Genomic DNA, 25,080 nt, shown 5'->3' with positions numbered 1-25,080 from the left:
CCGGCCCTCCAACGGTCTGAGGGACAGTGAACTGGCTCCCTGTGTAAAAAGTTTGGGGACCCCTGTTATAAAGGATCCAGTTCACAGATAATTGGAAATCTTTAAAAACTGGTCCATCATCATAGATAAGTTTGAGAAGCCTACTCTTCCTAGGAGCTGAGTTATAGGGATCTGGGGTGAGTGCAATGTCAGCTTTAGTAGATATGCCATATTGTTTTCTAAACTGATGTTCTAAATGATGTATTCCCCACTCCCAGAGGTGTATAGTCACTCTGCTTCCTCCACATCCTCCCCAGCACTTGGTATTGAAGGACTGTTTATTTTTGCTAATTCGGTCAGTATTAAAATGGTATGTTAGCCCTGGCTGGTTGGCTCAGTGGTAGAACGTCGGCCTGGCGTGCGGGAGTCCCGGATTCGATTTCTGGCCAGGGCACACAGGAGAGGTGCCCATCTGCTTCTCCACCCCTCCCCCCCTCCTTCCTCTCTATCTCTCTCTTCCCCTCCCGCAGCCAAGGCTCCATTGGAGCAAAGTTGGCCCAGGCACTGAGGATGGCTCCATGGCTTCTGCCTCAGGCGCTGGAGTGGCCCTGGTTGCAGCAGAGCAACGCCCGGATGGGCAGAGCATCGCCCCCTGGTGGGCATGCCGGGTGGATCCCGGTCGGGCGCATGCGAGAGTCTGTCTGACTGCCTCCCTGTTTCCAACTTCAGAAAAATAAAAAATAAAAAATAATTTAAAAATGGTATGTTACATGGTTTTAATTTCTATTGCTAATTTGATCACTAATGAGGTTGAGCATATTTAATATGTTTATTTGTCATGTGGGAGTTTTCTTAGTATAGTTTTTGATAAACAAAAGTTTAGTTTTAGCAAAGTTAAGTTTATCGATTAATATTCAGTTTGTGCTTTTTTGTGTGTCTTGTTTAAGAAATCCTTTCCAATTTCAAAATTATAATATTTTCCTATATTCTAAAGATTTTTAGTTTTGTCTTTCATAGTTAAATCTATAATCCACTTGAAATAGATTTTTATATATTATGCAATTAGGGGTTTATTAATTGAAAATTTAATTCTTTTCCCTCAAATTTGTCATGCCAGCAAATCTACATTAAAAAAAATCCAGCCCTGGCCAGTTGGCTCAGTGGTAGAGCGTCGGCCTGGCGTGCAGAAGTCCCGGGTTCAATTCCCGGCCAGGGCACACAGGAGAAGCGCCCATCTGCTTCTCCACCCCTCCCCCTCTCCTTCCTCTCTGTCTCTCTCTTCCCCTCCCACAGCGAGGCTCCATTGGAGCAAAGATAGCCCGGGGATGGCTCCTTGGCCTCTGCCCCAGGTGCTAGAGTGGCTCTGGTCCCTATAGAGCAATGCCCCGGAGGGGCAGAGCATCGCCCCCTGGTGGGCGTGCCAGGTGGATCCCGGTCGGGCGCATGCGGGAGTCTGTCTGTCTCTCCCCATTTCCAGCTTCAGAAAAATACAAAAAAAAAAAAAATCCATCAGAGATCTTTAATAATTTTTAAGTATATAAAGGGTTCCTGAGACCAAAAGGTTTGAGAGTTGCATTTATGGACCCACAGGAAAAAATAAAAATATTTTTTTTAAAGTGGGCCAAAGAGCCTGACCTGTGGTGGCGCAGTGGATCAAGCATCGACCTGGAATGCTGAGGTTGCCAGTTCAAAACCTTGGGCTTGCCTGGTTAAGGCACATATGGGAGTTGATGCTTCCTGCTCCTCCCCCCTTCTCTTTCTATCTCTCTCTCTCTCTCTGTCTCCTCTAAAATGAATAAATAAATAAAAATAATTAAAAAAAAAAAGGTTCAGTGCTTGACTGCACTTTCTCAGTGTAGAGCCCTTTTTTTTTTTTCTTTAAAAAAAAAAAATAGTGGGCCAAAGACAGGCAAGTCATTAAAAAAATATCCCTACAGATATACAAGGAACATGAGAAAAAAGTGAAGTTCCCTAATAAAGAAATGCAAATTTAAAGTAAGATACTATTATATTTTACTTAGAAAAATTGATAATTATAAAAGGTACTATAAACAGACTGATGAGCAGAATGTAGCAAAACTCTATTAACTTTTGACCATTTCTAGAACTGTTATATAGAAATTATTAAGAATGTGTGTAAAGATTCATATTCAATATGTTTATCATGGTTTTATTTTCATAATTCGAAAATCAGAAATAATCTCAAATCCAAATGATAGAAATGTTAAACAATTCAGTTGAGGAAATGTTTTAAATCTTACTGGCTTTATTCAACAATTCACGAATCAGCAGCATCCCAATTAGCAGAGAGCAGTTCTGAAGATATGTACAAAATGGAAGACTTTTATAGGCTTAAGGGAGCTGGACAAGGAAGTTACACTAGCAAAAAGCGGATTGGTTGTGGACCCCTTCCTTTGGGGACATCAGAGGTCTGTCAGGTGGATTACCTTACTCCTACTGACCCGGTAATTGACTGGTTTAAGATTCCATTCCTGGGTGGGGCTGCAACTATAATTAGGTTAGATACTAAATCTTAGTTTGATTACATGGAGCTTAGTTTAAGTGACTCATTTTGGGCCTCTTTTCTTTTTTTTTTTTTTTTTTTTTTTAATTTTTATTTATTCATTTTTAGAGAGAGACAGAGGAGAGAGAGACAGAGAGAGAGAAGGGGGGAGGAGCTGGAAGCATCAACTCCCATATGTGCCCCGACCAGGCAAGCCCAGGGTTTCGAACCGGCGACATCAGCATTTCCAGGTCGACGCTTTATCCACTGCACCACCACAGGTCAGGCCCATGGGCCTCTTTTCTTTAAAAAAATTTTTTTGATTGATTTTAGAGACAAAGAAGAGGAGAGAGAGAGAGAAACTTTGATTTGTTGTTCCATTCATTTATGCATTCATTGGTTGATTCTTATATGTGCCCTGACCAGGGATTGAACCCACAACCTTGGCATATCGGGACAATGTTTTAAGCAATTGAGCTACCCAGCCAGGGCTTGGGCCATTTTTCTGTGGTTTTTTTTTTTTTTTTAACAGAAGAAGCTTCAGTGGAAGAAAAACAATACATTTTCTTTCCTCTAGTTTATTCAGGGGAGTGGAGCCCTGAGAATGCTCTGATGGCCACCTGTTGCTTAATTGTGTGGACCATCATTAATCTGACCCCTGGGGCCCTTCCCTTAAATAGTTTGTCCAATGAATGTCAAATAATAGCCAATCAGCATAGAACATATTGAGTGATTGGTGGGTTGGTTCTTTCACCAAAAACGTTTATAGCTTTTAGCTTTTAAAAATAGTTCTGGAGCACAGCAAGATAGAGAAGGGGAAAGTCGGCCTACATAATGTACAGGATAGTGGATGAGCAGGGTTGATTTTATTCTGGGCACTTTGCCCAGGACACTTTTAATAGAACATGTATAGTCACTCTAGGGACTCGGAGTCTGTGGTTATGTCAGGCTCACACATTTATTCTTTAAAAGGAAAAATTGCAAGTTATTAGACTCTAGGTACTTTGGTATGACTTAAAATCTTAAAACCATCACTATAATCCAGCCATTGATAATTTGCTGTGTGTAGACCAGCTACCTTAATATTAAAACTTAATCATGGTTAGAAAAATATTTTGAACTTCCTTCCTCTAAAATACAATGTGTTCTTTATTTCTTTCAAAGTTTAAGTCACCTTCAGGCCCTGGCCGGTTGGCTCAATGGTAGAGCGTTGGCCTGGCGTGCAGGAGTCCCTGGTTCGATTCCTGGCCAGGGCACACAGGAGAAGCGCCCAGCTGCTTCTCCACCCCCCCCCCTTCCTCTCTGTCTCTCTGTTCCCCTCCCGCAGCCAGGGCTCCATTGGAGCAAAGTTGGCCCAGGTGCTGGGGTGGCTCTATGGCCTCTGCCTCTCGTGCTAGAATGGCTCTGGTTGCAACAAAGCAATGCCCCATATGGGCACAGCATCACCCCCTGGTGGGCGTGCCGGGTGGATCCCAGTCGGGCGCATGCAGGAGTCTGTCTGACTGCCTCCCTGTTTCCAACTTCAGAAAAATACAAAAAAAAAAACCCAAAAAAACAAAAAAAAAACAAACACAAAGTTTAAGTCAACTTTAAAATGATGGCTAAACTAGGAATTAGAAGGTTCTTTTTTTTTGCCTGACCAGGCGGTGGCACAGTGGATAGAGCATTGGACTGGGATGCGGAAGGACCCAGGTTCGAGACCCTGAGGTTGCCAGCTTGAGCGCGGGTTCATCTGGTTTGAGCAAGGCTCACCAGCTTGAGCCCAAGGTCGCTGGCTTGAGCTAGGGGCTACTTGGTCTGCTGAAGGCCCACGGTCAAGGCACATATGAGAAAGCAATCAGTGAACAACTAAGGTGTCGCAACAAAAAACTGATGATTGATGCTTCTCATCTTTCTTCATTCCTGTCTGACTCTCTGTCTGTCCCTGTAAAAAAAGAAAAAAAAAAAGGTTTTGTGTTTTTTTTTAATTTTAAAAGAATTTTATGCATCTGTGAACAGATAATCCTACTGGTATCAGCTAGGTTATTTTTATGTGAAGAGCTTTTAATCTTACTATTTTTAAGGGCATTCTTTGGATAACAAATCAAGTCTTTAAAAAAAGAGTACCCAAATTTTAGAAATCTTATACTTCCTATTTTACTGCTTTACAAATTTAGAACTATTAACCTTAGATTTAGCTATAAAATTTAAAAGGAAAAATACCAACACGGTAATAGAGCTTGCATTGGGATAGTGGCTGTAAAATTTCAGTAATACATTCATTACTTTTATTATTTATAAAATTATTCATAACCCTCCCCCCAATTAGTCTTTAAATGGGCTAGGCATTAAAAATGCTAAGATTCTCAAAGAATTATTGTATATTAGGTAATATGAAAGCTTACTTTTGTTTTTAAGTGATGTGTTTAAATTTAATAGGCCAGATTCTTACTTTGGTCATTTCTTTATAATGTAGTTAATAAAAGGAAAAACGTATATTATGAAGTAAAAAAAAAGGAATCTGAAAATTATTCGTGCTAATGGTACATAAGAATTTGATTTTTTTTTTTTAATGTTATGTTCTGTTTCGGAAATACCAGAAATTTCTCACATTTACTTCTGGTATTTGCTGCTCATATGGGGCAGTAGTTTTAATGGACCAGTGTCTCTGGACCTTGAAAACTACTGTTTCCATAACCTGGAATGCTCTTCCCTGCCCCTTTCTCCTTCGGCTAACACACTCCTACTTCTTCAGTCTCGCTTTAAATATAGTTATTAAGAGAAGATTGCCAGACCCTCTCCCCTAAATCCCAACCCCACCTTGTCTACCTTCATCCCAACCCAGGTTAAACTCCTGTTATTTACTCTCAGGACCCCTTTACTTCTTCACAGTGTTCACCATGGTTGTAAACATCAATTCAGTGTTTGTCTCCTCCACTATTCCTTAAGCCTGATGAAGGCAGGCCCTGTGCGTGTCTTGTTTGGAGTTGTATCCTGAGTGTCTGGCACAGTGCCTCATGCATAATAATTAATAGATGGTACTTATCGCCTGACCTGTGGTGGCGCAGTGGGTAAAACTTCGACCTGAAATGCTGAGGTCACCAGTTCAAAACCCTGGGCTTGCCTGGTCAAGGCACATATGGGAGTTGATGCTTCCTGCTCCTCCCCCTGTCCTCTCTTTATCTCTTCCTCTCTCTCTAATAATAAAAAAAATGAATAAATAAAATCTAAAAAAGTAAATAAATAAAAAAAAATTAAAAATAAAAAAATAAAAATAGATGGTACTTATCTAATGAATTTCTTTAAATATTTATCTTGCTTGCTTTTCCAAACTCTAGTTGATCTTACTTAATATTGGGGTCTTTCTGTTGCAGTAGAGCAGTTATAAATTTAATGTCTTTAGTAGGTAAATAGCTGAATTAAGCAACTATGAATGCCCACTAACTTGTAATATTCTTAGGTTTTTAACATGTGGGATGAGTGTTACCCCAATGTTTAAGGTGCTTCTTAGAGTATATGTTCACAGTACATTTCTCAAAGGAGGAATAGTGGCTACAAAGGATTCTTCTGGTTGGCTCTCTTAGTCCTAGTAGATTCAGTGCTACCAAAATACAGTTAGTATAATACATAAGAAATATCACGGTAAAAAACAGCCAGGATTGTTCTCCCACTTTCTCTTTATTCCTTTTTTTTTAACTTTTTTTACTTTTGGAGGATTGAGTTTCTGTTTTCTTAGTTCATATTTGTAAGGCCCAAAATGAATAGCTTTTACATAAGAATTTATAATATTTAGGTGAATCCAAAAAATCAAAACATACACAAAGTATTTTAATTAAGCAATTAGCCTTTCCAAATTTTCTAATAAAACTTAAGTTGTTATTATATACTTGGGACACATATATTAGACAGTAGAAAAGAAAATTTTTCTAACATGTTAAGATTATGATACTTAGCTACTTTTCGACTCATTAAACTACATATTTCATTATTTTACAGTTCAAACGATATGTCAGTAAACTTCGAAGCAAGAGTACAGTTTTCAAAAAGAAGCATCAAATAATAGCTGAATTTAAGGCTGAGTTCGCTCTCTTGCAGAGGACAGAAGAACTTCTTAAGCAACGTCATGAAAATATTCAACATCAGCTGGTAATGCAGTGCTTTCTGGGGGTGCTAAAATTATGAATGCCGAGAGGTTTATGGGTTGTAGCTTTATTGTTTTTATTGGAAAAATCCTGCAATTATTAACTTTTTCTGGTGAATTACAGAACTGTCATATAAGTTGATTTGTTTATTTTTAATTAGCATAAGTACTCTGTTATGCTTGCTGACTTGGGGGTAATTAATAGAAGTTGAATTCTAAGTAGATTTTTTTTTTCTCTTTCGGGTTGCTAGTTAATATGAGCAAAATTATCATGCCACAGGACTGATGATAAAATATTTATTTATCATAGCCTGCTGTGTGGAAATTTCCATGGAGCTTTGGAAAGAAATATCCAGGCAAGATGCTATATGGAAGTTTGCCTGCTATGCTTACCCACTTACTATTAAAACTGCACATGGGAGTACCAGTATATACCCTAATGGATCACCTGAATGTCAAACATGTTCCTATCTGTCCGTATTATGTAGCAGCATCTATTGTAATAGCTTTATTTTATTTTAAGTTAGAGGCAGGGAGCCAGAGATGGACTCCCAACATGCGTCCCAACCAGAATCCACCCGGCAAACCCGCTACCAGGCAGTGCCCTGCCTTTCTGGGCTGCTGCTCTGTTGCTAGGCAACTGAGCTATTTAACACCTGAGGCAAGGCCATGGAGCTGTCCTCAGCATCTGGGGCCAACTTTGCTCAAACCATTCAAGCCATGGCTGTGGGAGGAGGAGAGAAAGAAAGAGAAGTGAGAGGTGTAGGAGTGGAGAAGCAGATGGTCACCTCTCCTGTGTGCTTTGACTGGGAATTGAACCTAGGACTTCCACACACCTGGCCAATGCTCTACCACTGAGCCAACCAGCCAGGGTCCTAATAGCCTTATGATGTCCTCCAGTATAATAATGCTTTTTTGCCTACTGGTCTACTGGCATCAGGAGCCCAAGTGACGATATGGTAGCCAGAGCATTAAGTTTAGAGGGCCTCTTTTTTTTTTTTTTATGTGCCTTGACCACGGGCCTTCAGCAGACTGAGTAACCCCTTGCTCAAGCCAGCGACCTTGGGCTCAAACTGGTGAGCTTTTGCTCAAACCAGATGAGCCCTCACTCAAGCTGGCAACCTCGGGGTCTCGAACCTGGGTCTTCCGCATCCCAGTCCATTGCTCTATCCACTGCGCCACCGCCTGGTCATAGAGGGCCTCTTAATGTGCCTTCTGGTGGAAGCATACCCGCTCTGGAAACCAGAATAGCCATACCCACAGAGCCTAAAGTTGTTGAGAAGGGAAGTATAATTTCCAAAGGATAAGTGGGAAACCTGGTGAGTGGTAACACTCATACTTTGATCTCATGGTTTCAAGACCCATGTATTCAGTCTGTTTGGACCACAGCACTATATAATGGGCAATGGTGTACACATTAAGCTGTATACTCTGTCCTGAAGACTAGAACTAATCCTCACAGGCCACCATTCCCAAGCTGCCAACTTAGCTATACTGTCATGAGATCCTTCTTCTGTTCTGCCAGGTCATTAGCTTTCTGGATGGTGTGGTATGTGGTACAGTGACTGAAACCCAGGGGCATGTGCCCACCACCATATCTCCTTTGCCATAAAGTAAGTCCCTTAGTCTGAGGTGATATTATGTGGGATCTCACGTCGGTAGACCGCACACTCTGAGCCCTTGGGCAGTGGTGCTGGCTGAAACCCTGTGGGCAAGAAAAGCAAACTGTTACCCAGAACCTGGGTCAGTGCCAGTCAGTATGAAATGGTATCCTTTTCAGGTCAGGAAGGATCTGGTATTATCAGATTGTCATTAAGTAGATGATTGGCTTCTTCAAGGGATGACTCCATGTGCAGAGCTCAGAACTGGTCTCTTGCTGCCAGGTCAGACGTGGCAGTGGCAGTGGCAGTGGCAGTGGCCGGATGGGCATGAGTGAGAGAGAGTCTACATTGCTTGGCCCGTGCTTAGCCTCCACCTCCGCCAACACAGCTATTCTGTTCGTGAGCCGATTATCCAAGTGCTGGGTGCTCAGCGACAGAGGCTGGCTGGCAGCTGCTGGCCAAATTATCCTTTCCACTTGGTTGTTTGGAGCCTCTTCTGCTGTGGACATTCTCTGGTGGCTGGTAACATGTGATGAGAAGATCTTTGTACTTAGTGTCTATCTACTCACATAGGTCCAGCCACATGCCTGTTCCCCAGATCTCCTTGTCCTCAGCCTTCCAGCCTTGCTACCTTGCTTCGTCCAGGCCCTGACCAACAAGCTAAGCCCTTTGCCTCTGCCCAGAGTTATGAAGGATAACCTAAGGATTCAAGGTTCTCAAGCAAGTCTGTTCAGTTATCCCATCCCCAACCCCACACTCTCTCTTCCCTGTCAGAGCCCTGGCTTTGGCATGGGATGTATCCAGCCTTCTCTGCAGTTTTGCCAGTCTTACGGTAAAGTCCTATGCCTGGTTTTCAGCTCCCTCCTCCCGTTAGCCATGGGAAAGGAGGGTTTCATTAAAGCTCCTGAGGTTCCCTAACCTTATCACTTTGCTTTAAATTATTGATTAATGGATTTGAGCCTGTCATTTTGTCTCTTCAGATATCAATGGAGCTCACTCAGCAACAGCCAGTCGAGTGACCTTGTAACAATTAGTGCATCCCTCTACAGTTCAGGTCCTCCAAGAAGTAGACACCGAGATGGGGTTAGATGTGGAAGGGATTTTCAGGAGGACATGGAAAGGGTGCAGGGAAGGCAGCAGGAGGAAAGTTTTTAGGCTCTCATGCATGTCTGATATTCGTAAAGAAAGAGGGGAAAGGAGGAGGGATCGGGCAGGAAGACCCTCAAATTGCAGCACCGTTTTGAGAACATTTTGGTCAAAGCGATGGGGAGTTCCTGAGCCTGTCACCAATTAGGGGCGTTCTCTGTCAGGCAGGAATGGGTTGGCACCAGTACTCCTGCTGTGCCCAGCCATTGGCTGATCTAGGTTTTTTTTTTCTTTTCTTTTCTTTTCTTTCTTTTTCCGATGCCAGAAACGGGGAGGCAGTCAGACAGGCTCCCGCATGCGCCCGACCGGGATCCACCCGGCACGCCCACCAGTGGGGGATGCTCTGCCAATCCGGGGCGTCGCTCTGTTGCAATCAGAGCCATTCTAGCGCCTGAGGCAGAGGCCACAGAGCCATCCTCAGCGCCTGGGCCAACTTTTGCTCCAATGGAGCCTTGGCTGCGGGAGGGGAAGAGAGACAGAGAGGAAGGAGAGGGGGAGGGGTGGAGAAGCAGATGGGCGCTTCTCCTGTGTACCCTGGCCGGGAATTGAACCCGGGACTCCCGCACACCAGGCCGACGCTCTACCACTGAGCCAACCGGCCAGGGCGGCTGATCTAGTTTTATTAGAGCTGGTATTTTCCCAGTTTTCCCTTTCTCCTGAGATGCCCTTACAGCTGTGACAGAGACTTGACTCCTAGGAAGTAGTCTTGATTCCAAGGGCTCACCTCTTACTCCTAGGTTACAGTCCTTCCTCCTGAGGAGTAGTAGTTCTTCGGGGGTTTCAGCTGATTGGGCATTTAACCCAGGCCCCTACCCTTGGACAAGTCTTGAATTTCTACCTCTAACTTCCTAGCCCTGTGAGACTGCCGAAATCTTTGCTCAGCACGTTAGTAAGCCATCTGCTGATTGCTGCTTGGTTTCTGGGTCTTACCCTGCTTGTGTACAGCCTAGGGTTTGGGAATGCCTAAGGAGGAAACTACATACAGAATTTTGTGCTAATTCTCTGATGTCCTCTCTACTCCTTCCTTAAGTGTCCCAGTCTTATTGGCAGCTTCAAATCCCAACTCTTCCTTTATTCTCTCTCTCCTTGTCTTTTGGTTCTTCTATTCTCTTTTGAACCCTCTCCAGTGGTGTTTTCACAGCTACCATTTCATTGAAATTTGTCTTGCCAAGGTCACCAATACCTTACATTGCTAAATGGAGTGATCAAGTCGTAGCTCTTTTCCTACTTGACCTGTTAGCCATGTTTGACATAGTTGACCACTCCCTCTTTCTGTAAAAATTTTCTTTACTTGTCTACACTCTCTTGTTTTTCTCTCCATGCTGACACTCCCACGTCTACCCCATGGCTTCTCCTTTCTCCAAGGTCTAGTTTTTAACATGTACAAAACTAAACTGACCTTCACTGTTCCCTCAGACCTGGTCTCCCCAACTCATCCTCTTCCTAACAAATGGCAGCTTCACCCTCCCAGTTCTCCAGGCCGGAAACTTTGGAGTCATTCTTTTTGTTGTTGTTGTTTGTTTGTTTTTTTGTTTGTTTTTTGGGGTGTTTTTTTTTACAGAGAGAGTCAGAGAGAGGGATAAATAGGAACAGACAGGAACAAAGAGAGATGAGAAGCATCAATCATCAGTTTTTTGTTGCGATGCCTTAGTTGTTCATTGACTGCTTTCTCATATGTGCCTTGACCATAGGGCTACAGCAGACCGAGTAACCCCTTGCTGGAGCCAGCAACCTTGGGTCCAAGCTGGTGAGCTTTGCTCAAACCAGATGAGCTTGCGCTCAAGCTGGCAACTTCGGGGTCTCGAACCTGGGTCCTCTGCATCCCAGTCTGATGCTCTAACTACTGCCACCGCCTGGTCAGGCTGGAGTTATTCTTTTTTTTTTTTTTTTTTTTTTTTTTTGTATTTTTCTGAAGTTGGAAACGGGGAGGCAGTCAGACAGACTCCCACATGCGCCTGACCGGGATCCACCCGGCACGCCCACCAGGGGGCGATGCTCTGCCCATCTAGGGCATTGCTCTGTTGCAACCAGAGACATTCTAGCGCCTGAGGCAGAGGCCACGGAGCCATCCTCAGTGCCCGGGCCAACTTTGCTCCAAAGGAGCCTTGGCTGCAGGAGGGGAAGAGAGAGACAGAGAGGAAGGAGAGGGGGAGGTGTGGAGAAGCAGATGGGCGCTTCTCCTGTGTGCCCTGGCCGGGAATCGAACCTGGTACTCCTGCATGCCAGGCCGATGCTCTACCATTGAGCCAGCCGGCCAGGGCTGGAGTCATTCTTTACACCTCAGTTTCCCTCATCCCCACATCTAAGCTGTCATAATATCTTGTTGGACCTTTCTTCAAAATGTATAGAGAACCACTTCTCATGCCTCTCCCACCACCTGGCTCACGCTGTCATTGTCTCTGACTGGATTAGCATAGTCTTCTCGATGGCTCCCCTGCAGCCACCCTTGATCTCAGCATAGATATGAAACTGATTGCTTAACAATTCCTTGACTCTGAACCCTCCAACAAGCCTCCCATCTCAGTTAAAATAAGTCCAAACTCTTTCATTGGCCTAAAAATAAGGTAACAGTATAATTTATCATCTAAACTAGGACACTCGAGAATGCAAAGGACAATGACATAAACTGAGACTGTCCCAACCAACCAGCCGAGTCCCATGTGCTCCCTCCCCTGCCCACCTCATTCTCACTGTTTGCAGCTCTATGGGTCTCCTAGCTGTTTGGTGAGCAGGCTGGATGCTCCTACCTCCTTCCTCCTGCCCTATACACTCGCTCACCTCCCAGCATCCGCATGGCTCCTCCCCCTCCTTCAGGGCTGTCCTAGATGTCATCCTCTCAAGAAGACCTTTCTAGCCACCTTTATACAATACTTAAGATTCAACCCCACTCTCAGCTCACCCTATCTGTATTGTACTTGTTTACCTATTACTTGTTCACTCTCATTAGAAGTAAGCTCTGTGAGGGAGGGGATTTGTTTTCCTAATTTGTCCACGGCCTAGACCTGTGCTTGGCACACTTAGGTATAAAACAGATATTGAATGAGTGAGCAAAAGCACATCGGCTGGATCACTTGAAAATTCATTCATTCACCAATTTTTTTTTTTTAAGTTGGAAACGGGGAGGCAGTCAGACAGACTCCCACATGCGCCTGACCAGGATCCACCCGGTACGCCCACCAGGGGGCGATGCTCTGCCAATCTGGGGCATTGCTCTGCCGCAATCAGAGCCATTCTAGCGCCTGAGGCAGAGGCCACAGAGCCACCCTCAGCACCCAGGCAAACTTTTGCTCCAATGGAGCCTTGGCTGCAGAAGGGGAAGAGAGAGACAGAGAGGAAGGAGAGGGGGAGGGGTAGAGAAGCAGATGGGCGCTTCTCCTGTGTGCCCTGGCCGGGAATCAAACCCGGGACTCCTGCACGCCAGGCTGACGCTCTGCCACTGAGCTAACCAGCCAGGGCCCATTCACCAAATATTTATTGAGTATGCCCTATGTTTTAGATTCTGTGCCAAGTACATAGTGTTTTTAAGTCAAAAATTAGAAATACTTCCTATGAACCTGAAGATAATATAATTTAGTGTAAATTTATTACTTATAAATGAATGCAATTATTATTGAAGTCGATAAAGGTTGTCCTTTAGGATGCTAAACTGACTCATTTACAACTTCATTGTTATGTCTTAAATCTGTATACTTATGGAATCATCAGGGTTTTGATGCCCATTTCATGGCCCCCACTTTTGACACCTATGTTTCTTCTTTACTTTTAGCAAACTATGGAGGAGAAAAAGGGTGTGTCTGGGTATAGCTATACGCAAGAAGAGCTAGAGAGAGTGTCCACACTGAAGAGTGAAGTGGATGAGAGGAAGGGGCGAACACTGGACGACATGTCTGAAATGGTGCTTATGCATACTTCCTAGGGTTGTTTATTTTTTATTGTGTAGCTAGAAGGCAGATATTGTTGAATTTGTTCTGTTTTCAGTGAAACATTCCAGTTTTTATTTCTGCATTTTGTTTATATTTTTTATCTGTCTCTATTGCTCTCTTTTGAATTTTTTATTCTAGTAAGGTTGTTCAACTTATAAAAGCTTATGCATTTTGTGGGGTGTTTTTGGTTTTTAAATTATCAATTGTTTTTATTTTTTTTAATTGAATCTATTGGGGTGACATTGATTAATAAAATTCTGCAGGTTTCCGGTGTTCCATTCCGTAATACATCATCTGTACACTGCACTGTGCGTTTTACAGCATTAAGGAAATACATAAAAATAGTTTTCCCAAATCACACCACCCTGATAAAATCTTTTCATTGTTGTGTGTGTTCTCAGTATCTAGTATCTTCCCACATTCAGGGCTGCTGGTCAGCCGGAGTGCACTGTTCCCGCTTCATCAGGCACTGCAGTGTTGAAATCTTGCCTCAGCTCCTGGTAAAGAGCTGCTGCCCCAGCTCTCAGGGCACTGCCTCAGCCTGTCTTGTCCACACTGATCACTTGCCCGGAACCCCAGGGCCTCACCACAGTCCAACTCCTGAAAAGATCAACATTCAGCACAGCAGAGGCCTGCAAGACTGGGCTCACCTCTATAAATATCTTTAATAGTTCAATAAATATCTTTTTTTTTTTAATTTAGTGAATAGAGGGGAGGCAGAGAGACAGACTCGCATATGCCTCAACCGGTATCCACCCTGAAAGCCCACTACAGGGCAATACTCTGCCCATCTGGTGAGTTGCTCCATTGCTCAGCAACCGAGCTATTTTAGCACCTGAGGCAGAGCATTGGAGCCATCCTCAGTGGCCAGGGCCAAGTTGCTCCATGGTGGCAGGAGAGAAAGAGAAAGAAAGGAGAGGGGGAGGAGTGGAGAAGCAGATGGTTGCTTTTCCTGTGTGCCCTGACTGGGAATTGAACCTGGGACATCCCCCCCGCCCCCGGGCCAACACTCTACCACTGAGCCAACTGTCTAGGGCCAGTAATATCTTTATGCATGTAGTATTTCTGTTCTTTGCAGTTATTTTTTTTAGATGTTATATTTTTTGTTTTAATGATAGGTCAAAAAACTGAATTCACTGATATCTGAAAAGAAGTCAGTTCTAGCCCCAGTTATAAAAGAACTACGACAATTGCGTCAAAAATGTCAAGTAAGTGAATTTGATATTGTGATACTTTTAGTATTTTATCTTGTTGCAATGTAGGAATTAGAATCCTGAACATTTTGCTTGGGTAATTTATAGAAAAGAAATTATTGTTATTACTATTATTATATTGATAAGATTCTGCAAAAGAGAAAAATAATGTGACCTGCAAATGTTTCTCTTTAATTTATGCTACTTGTTTTGTCGTACATTATTGGGGGAGGAGAGAAGGAGAAGAAGGAACTGAAGCTGAAATCACAAGGGCAGTCAGATGAGCTTTTTGCTTTTAAAATCACATCAGAGCTATAAATATGAAGTCGCATTCTTCTGTGCCCAGGTGAAAGCTCAAAGTCTGCTAATGAGTGGTGGGTAACAAGTTAACTTTAGATTAATGAACTTGCTTTGCTGGGGGGCAAACTATGATAGCTTATGATAAGCAATGAAATGCCGTTACTTGGAAGTTAATTCTAACCACTGCTTTAAAGATAAATAAACTGTTAGGAGCTGAATACCCTTCACAAACCCAATCTAGTGACCTCCGCCATTTGACATTAGCAGTTGTTATTTTACCACTTTCCATGTAGTAATCTTAGGGTTTTTTTTTGTTTGTTTTTGTTTTTCATTTTTCTGAAGCTGGAAACAGGGAGAGAGTCTGACAGACTCCCGCATGCGCCCGACCGGGATCCACCCGGCACGCCCACCAGGGGCGATGCTCTGCCCACCAGGGGGCGATGCTCTGCCCATCCTGGGCGTCGCCATGTTGCAACCAGAGCCACTCTAGCGCCTGAGGCAGAGGCCACAGAGCCATCCCCAGCGCCCGGGCCATCTTTGCTCCAATGGAGCCTTGGCTGCAGGAGGGGAAGAGAGAGACAGAGAGGAAAGCGCGGCGGAGGGGTGGGGAAGCAAATGGGTGCTTCTCCTGTGTGCCTTGGCCGGGAATCAAACCCGGGTCCTCCGCACGCTAGGCCGACGCTCTACCGCTGAGCCAACCAGCCAGGGCAGTAATCTTAGGTTTGAATGGGAGTTGTGCTGCACGTGCCTGAGAATGGAATTGTAAAAGTCATCGGGAGTGCCATCCATCAGAGTCAGAGAAGCATAGTGAAAAATCATGTGGACTTTGGTATCAGATAGACATCATTTCCTTTTCATAGGAAATGCCATGGAGTCTGACACAGTTTAATGACTTATCCCAACAGAAAAGTAGGAAGTGGGAGAGTTGGGGCTTGACTGTGGCATCTGTATCATCTTAATTCAAATCTCCTGCGTGTCCCATGGTGTACCACAGCCAGCACAAACAAAATGGGAGACACAGGCCCCTGTTCTCTGGAGTTGATGCTCTATGAGCTGAGATGGGACAAACACATGAAATTCAAGAAAACAAACAAAAGAGAGCTCAATTTGAGAACAATATAGAAAAAGAATTTAATCAGAATCATATACAGCTAGAGCTTGACTTATGACCATGATTGGTTCCGACAGACTGGTCGTAACACGATTTGGTTGTAAGTTGAGTAGGCTATATGTACAGTACTGTGAAATGATGTTATAAAAATCTTTAAGTCATATTTTAACATAATTTCATTATTGTTATATATCATAATTTTCTTTGTACATTTTATGCCATTTGTATCATCTATACACCATTTTGTTTCTTATTTTTACATTCGTCAGGTTTAAGTAAAACACTGCATTACCAGTACAACTGGTTTAATAAGACAATTTCCTCTTGGTAGACATCTTGGGAGGGGTTTGATGAAAAATATCCAAGACACAAAACACAAATTGCTGTACCGAGTCTGGGATAACAGTTGAAATGGTGCACGCGGAGATGGTAGTGCTCCTGGAAGCTAGTCCACACTGTCATACGCCCAGCTGGGCAATGCTTGCGCTGCCAGATGCGGAGCAGTCGTGGCTAGAGATTGTGGTCGTAAAGTTGAATGGTCGTAAGTTGCATAGGTCGTAAGTCGATCAATATTTGTATATACTTAACTGATAAGAAAAGAGGAACCAAATGAAGTGATTGTCACCAATGTGAATGTACTTAATGCCACTGAACTGTACACTTAAAAATGATTTGCCGTGGCCAAATAGCTCCGTTGGTTAGAGCATCATCCCAAAGCACAGAGGTTGCCAGTTTGATTCCTGGTCAGGGCACATACAGGAGCAGATCTATGTTTCTGTCTCTCTCTCTCTCCCTCCCTTGCTCTCTCACTAAAATCAATAAATAAAATTTAAAAATATATATATTTCTTGCTTTACTGGACAGATCTCAAATATTTAGAAAACTTTATAGTGAGGTATTATTATAACATTTCCCTTTTTTGTACTTGTATGTTGTTCTAAATTTGAATATTGACAACTGTTTAAAAATTAGAACATCACAACTTAAGATTTATAACATATTTAAATTATTTATAATTACCTAGAATTAGAGCAAGACCTTGAAAAATGTCATGTTTGTTTTCTTAGGAGCAATGCTATAAATGAAATGTAATTAAATGGCAGTGCTCCCTGGGCCCTGACATCTGAAGGGCCCCACAAAATCCCAGCTTTACACTTTTTCTAATGTAAGGGGCCCAATATTTTCTTCTGCGCCCGGGGCCTCAACCAACCTTAATCCACCTCTGACTGCTAATGTATGAGAAAAAGCAAAATTACTGATTTCAATAAAATATTTTCTATTGATTACTTTTTCTTATAAAAGTAACACTGTGATCTTGGCAAGAATTCAAACTGTAAAGAATTGTTTAAGGAAAAGAATAGAAATTATTCCTTTCTCTGCAACACACAGCACACTCCCCAGAAGTAATAATTGTTAACAGTTCCTTATGAATTTTCCAGATTTCCTGACTATTAATGAATAGGCTACCTAAGGTTTGCTCTCTACACCTTTATTTTACTTTGTGAAAAAATAAAGCCTTTTTTTATTGGTTAGAATTAAACTCTGATGTTAAGATTAGAATGTCTGCTTCCTTGGTTTGTATTAACCTGCTATACTTTTGCCCATCTTTTGCTTTCAACTTAAAAAAAAATTACCTTGTTTTTGGTTTGTCTCTGAATAGATCTTGAATTGGGTTTTGTTATGTGATGTAATCTGAAAGGTTGTTTTAATAGATAATTTTATCCTATTTATATTTATTGATGTGCAGACATATTTGGCCCTAATGATGTATTTTATGTTAGCTTTCAATTTTAAAGCTTATAAAATATCCTGTGTGTGTTCTCTTTCTACCTCTCTCTCCCACCTACCCCCTTCCTGAGTGTGTGTGTGTGTGTGTGTGTGTGTGTGTGCTGGCTTGTAGTTTTGCTCTAGTGTTTATATAATTCCACCATTAATCATCCGTTTCTGTAGATAGTATGTATCTATTCACACAGTAAATGGTAATGAAATTGGTGTATTTTTCTTCTTTCTCCCTCTCTTCTCTTTAACACCTGATTTTAGTCGATTGTATTGTCTTTCTTACTGTTTACCTTTATTTTTTATTTTTGATTTATTTATTTATTTTGTATTTTTCTGAAGCTGGAAACGGGGAGAGACAGACAGACTCCCGCATGCACCCGACCAGGATCCACCCGGCACGCCCACCAGGGGCGAAGCTCTGCCCACCAGGGGGCGATGCTCTGCCCCTCTGGGGCGTCGCTCTGTTGCGACCAGAGCCACTCTAGCGCCTGGGGCAGAGGCCAAGGAGCCATCCCCAGTGCCCAGGCCATCTTTGCTCCAATGGAACCTTGGCTGCGGGAGGGGAAGAGAGAGACAGAGAGGAAGGAGAGGGGGAGGGGTGGAGAAGCAGATGGGCGCTTCTCCTGTGTGCCCTGGCCGGGAATCGAACTCGGGACTTCTGCACGCCAGGCCGACGCTCTACCACTGAGCCAACCCGCCAGGGCTGTTTACCTTTTTTTTTTTTTAATTTTTCCATTGATTTGGGGTAGGGGAAGGGGGAGAGAAAGAGAGAGAAAAGCATCAATTTATTGTTCCACTTAGTTCCATTTATAAGCAATTCATTGGTTGCTTCTCATATGTGCCCTGATTGGGGATCAAACCCATGACCTCAGTGCACCAGGATAATGCTCTATCCACTGAGCCACCCAGCCAAGACCTACCTAGATATTTTTAATATGCTATACTATGACTTGAATTGTCAGCTTTCAATTATATCCTTTGACATCTGCCCCTGCCCCCATCTGCAGCAGTTAAAAAGTAATGAAGCCAGCTAACTTATTCTGCTGTCCACCTTCTTCTCCCCCCCCCCCTTTGCTGGTTTTGTTATATCATTTCTACATTGTTAGGGCATGTAACATTGCCATTGTTCTTTTACCCAAATTTCCACTTTTGTTTCTAGTATTAGGCTTGTGATCATTAGATGCAGTGTCATCGCCACTTCTTCCCCAGCCCTTTTCTCTACTTTTTGTCTCTGATTTGTCCTCTAGTATGGTGATTTTCAACTTTTTCATCTCATAGCACACATAAATGAATTACTAACATTCTGTAGCACACCAAAAAATACATTTTTTGATGATCTGACCAGAAAAAAAGATATAAAATTGATTCATTTACACAGACAGTTATTGTTGTGTTGGCTGTTGTCATTTTTTGTATTTAATCTAAAGAAAAAGAAGTGAGTGCCCCTGGCTAAATAGTCAGGTATTGCATGCTTTAAATTTTTTTTACATCACACTGGTTGGAAATAGCTGCCCAAAAAGAGTCCTTCGGTCCTGGCCAGTTGGCTCAGTGGTAGAGCATTGGCCCGGCGTGTGGAAGTCCTGGGTTCGATTCCCGGCAAGGCACACAGGAGAAGCGCCCATCTGCTTCTCCACCCTTCCCTCTCTCCTTTCTTTCTCTCTCTCTCTCTCTTTCCCTCCCGCAGCCAAGCCTCCATTGGAGCAAAGTTGGTCCGGCCACTGAGGACGGCTCTGTGGCCTCTGCCTCAGGCACTAGAATGTTTCTGGCCGCAATGGAGCAATGCCCCAGATGGGCAGAGCATCACCCCCTGGTGGGCATGCAGGGTGGATCCCGGTCAGGCACATGCCGGAGTCTGTCTGTCTCCCCACTTCTTTTTTTTTTTTTTTTTGTATTTTTCTGAAGCTGGAAACGGGGAGAGATAGTCAGACAGACTCCCGCATGTGCCCGACCGGGATCCACCCGGCACGCCCACCAGGGGTGAAGCTCTGTCCACCAGGGGGCGATGCTCTGCCCCTCTGGGGCGTCGCTCTGCCGCGACCAGAGCCACTCTAGCGCCTGGGGCAGAGGCCAAGGAGCCATCCCCAGCGCCCGGGCCATCTTTGCTCCAATGGAGCCTTGGCTGCGGGAGGGGAAGAGAGAGACAGAGAGGAAGGAGGGTGGGGTGGAGAAGCAAATGGGCGCTTCTCCTGTGTGCCCTGGCTGGGAATCGAACCCGGGTCCCCCGCACGCCAGGCCGACGCTCTTCCGCTGAGCCAACCAGCCAGGGCCTGCATCCCCACTTCTAACTTAGGAAAAATACAAAAAAAAAAAAAAAAAGAGTCCTTGTCCTGGCTGGTGGTGCAATGGATAGAGCATTGTCCCGGAGCACTGAGGTTGCCAGTTCAATCCTACAGTTGCTGGCTCCATCCTGAAGTAGCTGATTCAATCCTAGGGTTGCCTGCTAGATCCCAGGTTGCTGGCTAGATCCTGAGGGCACTTGTCAGGGCATGTGGGAGAAATAATCAGTGGGTACGCAACTAAGTGGAACAACAAGTTGATGCTTCTCTCTTTCTCTCTCTGTCTCTGTCTCTCTTTCTCTCCCTTCCTTCCTCTCTCAAAAATCAATGGGAGGGGGGTTGAAAGAATCCTCAAGGCCCTGATTGGTTGGAGCATCATCCAGAAGCACAAGGTTGCAGGTCCAAGGCTGCAGTTTCTATCCCCAGTCATGGCAGATATGGGAAGCAACCAATGAATTCATGACTACGTGGAACAATAGAGAAATGCCTCTCTCTCTCCCTTCCTTCCTCTGTTTCTCAAAAATCATTTTTTTAAATAATTCTCAAAAAAGGTTCATAAGAACAATATCCCCTGATGTGTTGTTACATGTTCTAGAGTCTGTTGTCTTAAATATTTCAACAACAGTTTGACTAGCATAAAATTCTTACATCATTCTTTCTTTCCTTGAGGATTTTTAAAGTATATCACCACAGCCTTGTAGAGTTAAGTGTGTCTGTGGAGATATCTGAAGCCAACCTAATTTTTTTAGTGACTCGATCTTGAAAAGAATGTATTTTCTAGTTGTTGGGGACTGGTTTTCCACATGTTCATCTTACCAGGCTTCTTGAATATGTTGGTCAAAACTTCCTGGTGAATGGGGAGCGGTTGTTTAACGGGGATAGAATTTCAGTTTTGCAAGATAAAAAGAGTCTGGAGACTGGTGAATGTGAATGCACTTAACACTACTGAACTGTACACTTAAAAATATTTAAGTCGGTAAATTTTATATCAGTGTATATTTTACTACAATTAAAAAGAGATTCCAGTCCTGGCCAGTTGGCTCAGCGGTAGAGCATCGGCCTAGCGTGCGGAGGACCCGGGTTCGATTCCCGGCCAGGGCACACAGGAGAAGCGCCCATTTGCTTCTCCACCCCTCCGCCACGCTTTCCTCTCTGTCTCTCTCTTCCCCTCCCACAGCCGAGGCTCCATTGGAGCAAAGATGGCCCGGGCGCTGGGGATGGCTCTGTGGCCTCTGCCTCAGGCGCTAGAGTGGCTCTGGTCGCAACATCACGACGCCCAGGATGGGCAGAGCATCGCCCCCTGGTGGGAAGAGCGTCGCCCCTGGTGGGCGTGCCAGGTGGATCCCGGTTGGGCGCATGTGGGAGTCTGTCTGACTGTTTCTCCCTATTTCCAGCTTCAGAAAAATGAAAAAAAAAAAAAAAAGAGATTCCAGATTGTTTTTAAAACTTCCTAATTTGTTTTATCATTATTTTTTTACTATTCCTGGCAATACATATTTCTTTTGAAATATGGAATCTTGTGTCTGCTATTAATATAAGTATGCCATCTTTCTATGATTAATATTGGTTGGTATATTTTTATTTCTGTTGACTTTTGGCTTTCTGTGTCCTAATTTTGTGTGTCTGTGTCTATGCATAGTGGATAGCTGGATTTAGTGTGGGTGTGGTTCCTTACGTTGTGTTTGAGAATCTTATCTTTTAATTGGTGACTTGAGTCCCATTCATGTTTACTTTTATTGTTAATACATTGGGATTTACCAGTATATCTAGTTTGGACACCCTATTTACTGTGCTTTTTCATTGCTTCTTTTTTTCTTTCCTACCCTCCATTGCACCAGTCCTGTTCTCTTTTATCTTTTTTCCCTCTATATGTATTTCCTTTTTTATATTCATCTATTCTGATACTGTTTCCTCTTAAATTTTTAGCATATATTTTCCTGGCTTAAAGCCTGAAGTTAACCAGCTTCTCTCAGGCAACATAGGGATCTTTGGAAAGTTTAATACCCTCTCCTGCTACATGTATATTGTTATCCGCTGGTATTTTATTTCCATTTTATTTCTTCATTTCTAAAAGTGGTTGTCAGGGTGGTCATTATAATTACTACTTATATATCATTTCCTGTTTAGATTTACCCACATATTTGGCAGTTTCCACCATTGCTTCTTGTATTTTAATCTTTCCTTCTGGATTCAGTTTCCTTTTTCCTGAATTTTAATTTCCTTGGTTTGTTTTCTTTTAGCGGTTCTCTCAGTAAAGAATTGTAACTATAAGTAAACCATCTTTTTTTTGTTCTTCAGTAATGGCTTAGTCAGAAAAAACGTATTTTTATGGCTTTCTGATTTCTCTTGTTGTGTTGCAGGGTCTACCATCAGTTTAATTTTTTTTTTTTTAGATAATATCATTCCTATCACTGGTTTTAATATTTTTTACCTTTGTCTTCAGTGTTATCCAGTTTCACTGCCATGATCTGAGTATAGTTTTAGTTTTGTTGACTGTGATGAAATTTGTGGGTTTTGTTTTCCATTAATTCTGGAAAAATTCTACATATATCTTCAAATATCCCTTTGCCTGTCTTTCTGGTTTCTTCTCCAGAGATTCCAATTAGTATGTTAGACGTATTTATATTGTTCCCTATTGATTAACCTCACTTCGGTGTTTTTATCTTTTCATTTCTCTGTGATGAATTTTGGATAATTTCTTCAGCTCTATTTTCTAGTTCATTTTTTTTTATCTCTTGAGTGTACTTGTCTAATCTTATGCTTATGCCACTACTTAGTTTTTAACTTCAATGACAGTGATTTTCATTTTGTCAATTTTTACTCACTGTCCCTTTTTAAGTTTTTTGTTTTCAGTTCCTCCTTTATTTATTTTAAGCATACTTATTAAATAGGCTTATTTCTAGTGTTCAGAGTCTCTGGAGGTATAGTCCTGCTGTTTTGTGTGTCTTCTGCTTCTCACTCATGATGGATTGATTATTTTCTTACATGTGTATACTTCTACGCTGTGAGCTTCTCTTGAGGCTTTGTCTCTTGAGTCCCGGCAGCTAGGCTGGAGGGTGTGTCCCTCCAGACTGGATTGCAGTTGTTCTGTCAGGTGCTTTAGGAATATCTCGAACTGGGAGCTAGTTTTGAGCTCTCTCAGCATGGGAGTTTTTAGCCCTTGTAGGGAGGGTAAATCCAAACCCCAAACCTGCCTCAGGTGGGGCCCTTTCTTCCATCCCCCTCTGCAGCAGCGTGGCCAATCAGTCTGGCCACTGACCATCGGACTCCCAGACAAAACAAGGCTTTCATCCACTGAACTATCGTCATCTCATTGGGAGGCCCAGCAGCCACCTAAGTAACAGCCTTTGTTGCCCCCTCTCCCAGTTAGGGAGGGTATGACTGTCACCCAGGAGAGCCTTCCGTGTCTAGAGGTCACTTTGACACATAAAAGCTGCAGCTCTTTTTTTCCACCAATCTTTTTACTTTGTTAGTCACCTTAAACCAGATGCATTCCCACACAACTGTTACCCATTTATGTTAACTCTCCGGTTCCCAAGGAAACTGTGTAGTGTGAAGCCAAGGTCATTCTGAGGCTGGCCCTCACCAGTCCAGGCCTGCAGTTAACCCTTTATTCCCGGGTTCCTGGGCTGAAAAACAGTTTGGGTTTACTGTGGGCCTCTCATTTAGGACTCCCCTCTCTGCAGAGGCCTAGGACTTTGTCTTCTGCTCTGCTTGGACATTATAGTCACTCTTTTTTTTTTTTTTTTTCATTTTTCTGAAGCTGGAAACAGGGAGAGACAGTCAGACAGACTCCCGCATGCGCCCGACCGGGATCCACCCGGCACGCCCACCAGGGGCGACGCTCTGCCCACCAGGGGGCGATGCTCTGCCCATCCTGGGCGTCGCCATGTTGCGACCAGAGCCACTCTAGCGCCTGGGGCAGAGGCCACAGAGCCATCCCCAGCGCCCGGGCCATCTTTGCTCCAATGGAGCCTTGGCTGCGGGAGGGGAAGAGAGAGACAGAGAGGAAAGCGCGGCGGAGGGGTGGAGAAGCAAATGGGCGCTTCTCCTGTGTGCCCTGGCCGGGAATCGAACCCTGGTCCTCCGCACGCTAGGCCGACGCTCTACCGCTGAGCCAAACTCTTTTTTTTTTTTTTTTTAATTTTTTTTTTTTTTTTTTTTTTTTTTTTTTTTTTTTTTTTTTTTTTTTTTTTTTACAGAGACAGAGAGTGAGTCAGAGAGAGGGATAGACAGGGACAGACAGACAGGAATGGAGAGAGATGAGAAGCATCAATCATTAGTTTTTCATTGCGCGTTGCAACACCTTAGTTGTTCATTGATTGCTTTCTCATATGTGCCTTGACCGCAGGCCTTCAGCAGACTGAGTAACCCCTTGCTGGAGGCAGCGACCTTGGGTTCAAGCTGGTGAGCTTTTCCTCAAACCAGATGAGCCCGCACTCAAGCTGGCGACCTCGGGGTCTCGAACCCGGGTCCTCTGCATCCCAGTCCAATGTTCTATCTACTGCGCCACCACCTGGTCAGGCTATAGTAACTCTTGTCACCAGACTGACACCCTCCATCTCCCCTCCTCTAAGGACAGTCACAGGGTGTCATCGTTCGTTACTGGCTCTGATAATTCCTCAGACTTTCTTGAGAGGTCAGTTGTCTCTGGATTTGAAAGAATGTTTACCTAATCAAACATTTGTTGATACTTTTAAGATTTCTAGGTGTTTGAAGTAGATTTTCAAATTACGTATCTAATCCAAAATATTACATTAGAAGAAAGTTTGAAAATACTCAAACAGCCTGAGTCCAAATTCTGACACCTTCCCAGCAGTTTAATCTTTAGCAAGGTAATGAGCCTCTCCGAACCTTTTCCAGGCTTCCTGTGGGGAGAGTAGTACCTCAAGGAGTTGTTGTGAGATTAGTTCTCATCAGGGATAAAGCTCAGAGCCCCTAATGTGATTTACAGAGCCCTGACCAAGTCCCCGCCGAAGTCTCAGCCTTTTCTCATGCTTCCCAGACACACTGCAGTGTCACAAACTACTGGCCACCCGAAACTGCTCTCCTCCCTAGCTTCCAAGCCTTTATACATAGTGTTCCTTCCTTCTGAACATTCTCCTGCCCTGTCCACCCTCCCCCTTACTATTCTTACTAATCCTCATAC

At 43.5% G+C, this 25,080-nt stretch overlaps 1 protein-coding gene across 1 annotated transcript in view; it reads left to right on the top strand.

Annotated features, from left to right (window-relative positions):
• Positions 1–25,080, top strand: part of IFT81 (intraflagellar transport 81) — a 68,715-nt gene that overhangs the window by 32,664 nt on the left and 10,971 nt on the right. The window contains exons 12-14 of the mRNA XM_066260609.1: positions 6,458–6,607; positions 13,116–13,244; positions 14,391–14,480. Of these exons, the coding sequence (XP_066116706.1) occupies positions 6,458–6,607; positions 13,116–13,244; positions 14,391–14,480 (369 nt within the window). The remainder of the gene's footprint in view (positions 1–6,457; positions 6,608–13,115; positions 13,245–14,390; positions 14,481–25,080) is intronic.

This window comes from Saccopteryx bilineata, chromosome 2, assembly GCF_036850765.1.
Source record: "Saccopteryx bilineata isolate mSacBil1 chromosome 2, mSacBil1_pri_phased_curated, whole genome shotgun sequence".
Classification (NCBI taxonomy): Eukaryota; Metazoa; Chordata; class Mammalia; order Chiroptera; family Emballonuridae; genus Saccopteryx; species Saccopteryx bilineata.
The sequence above is the reverse complement of the archived record's forward strand: the minus strand, read 5'-3'. Positions and strand labels throughout refer to the sequence as shown.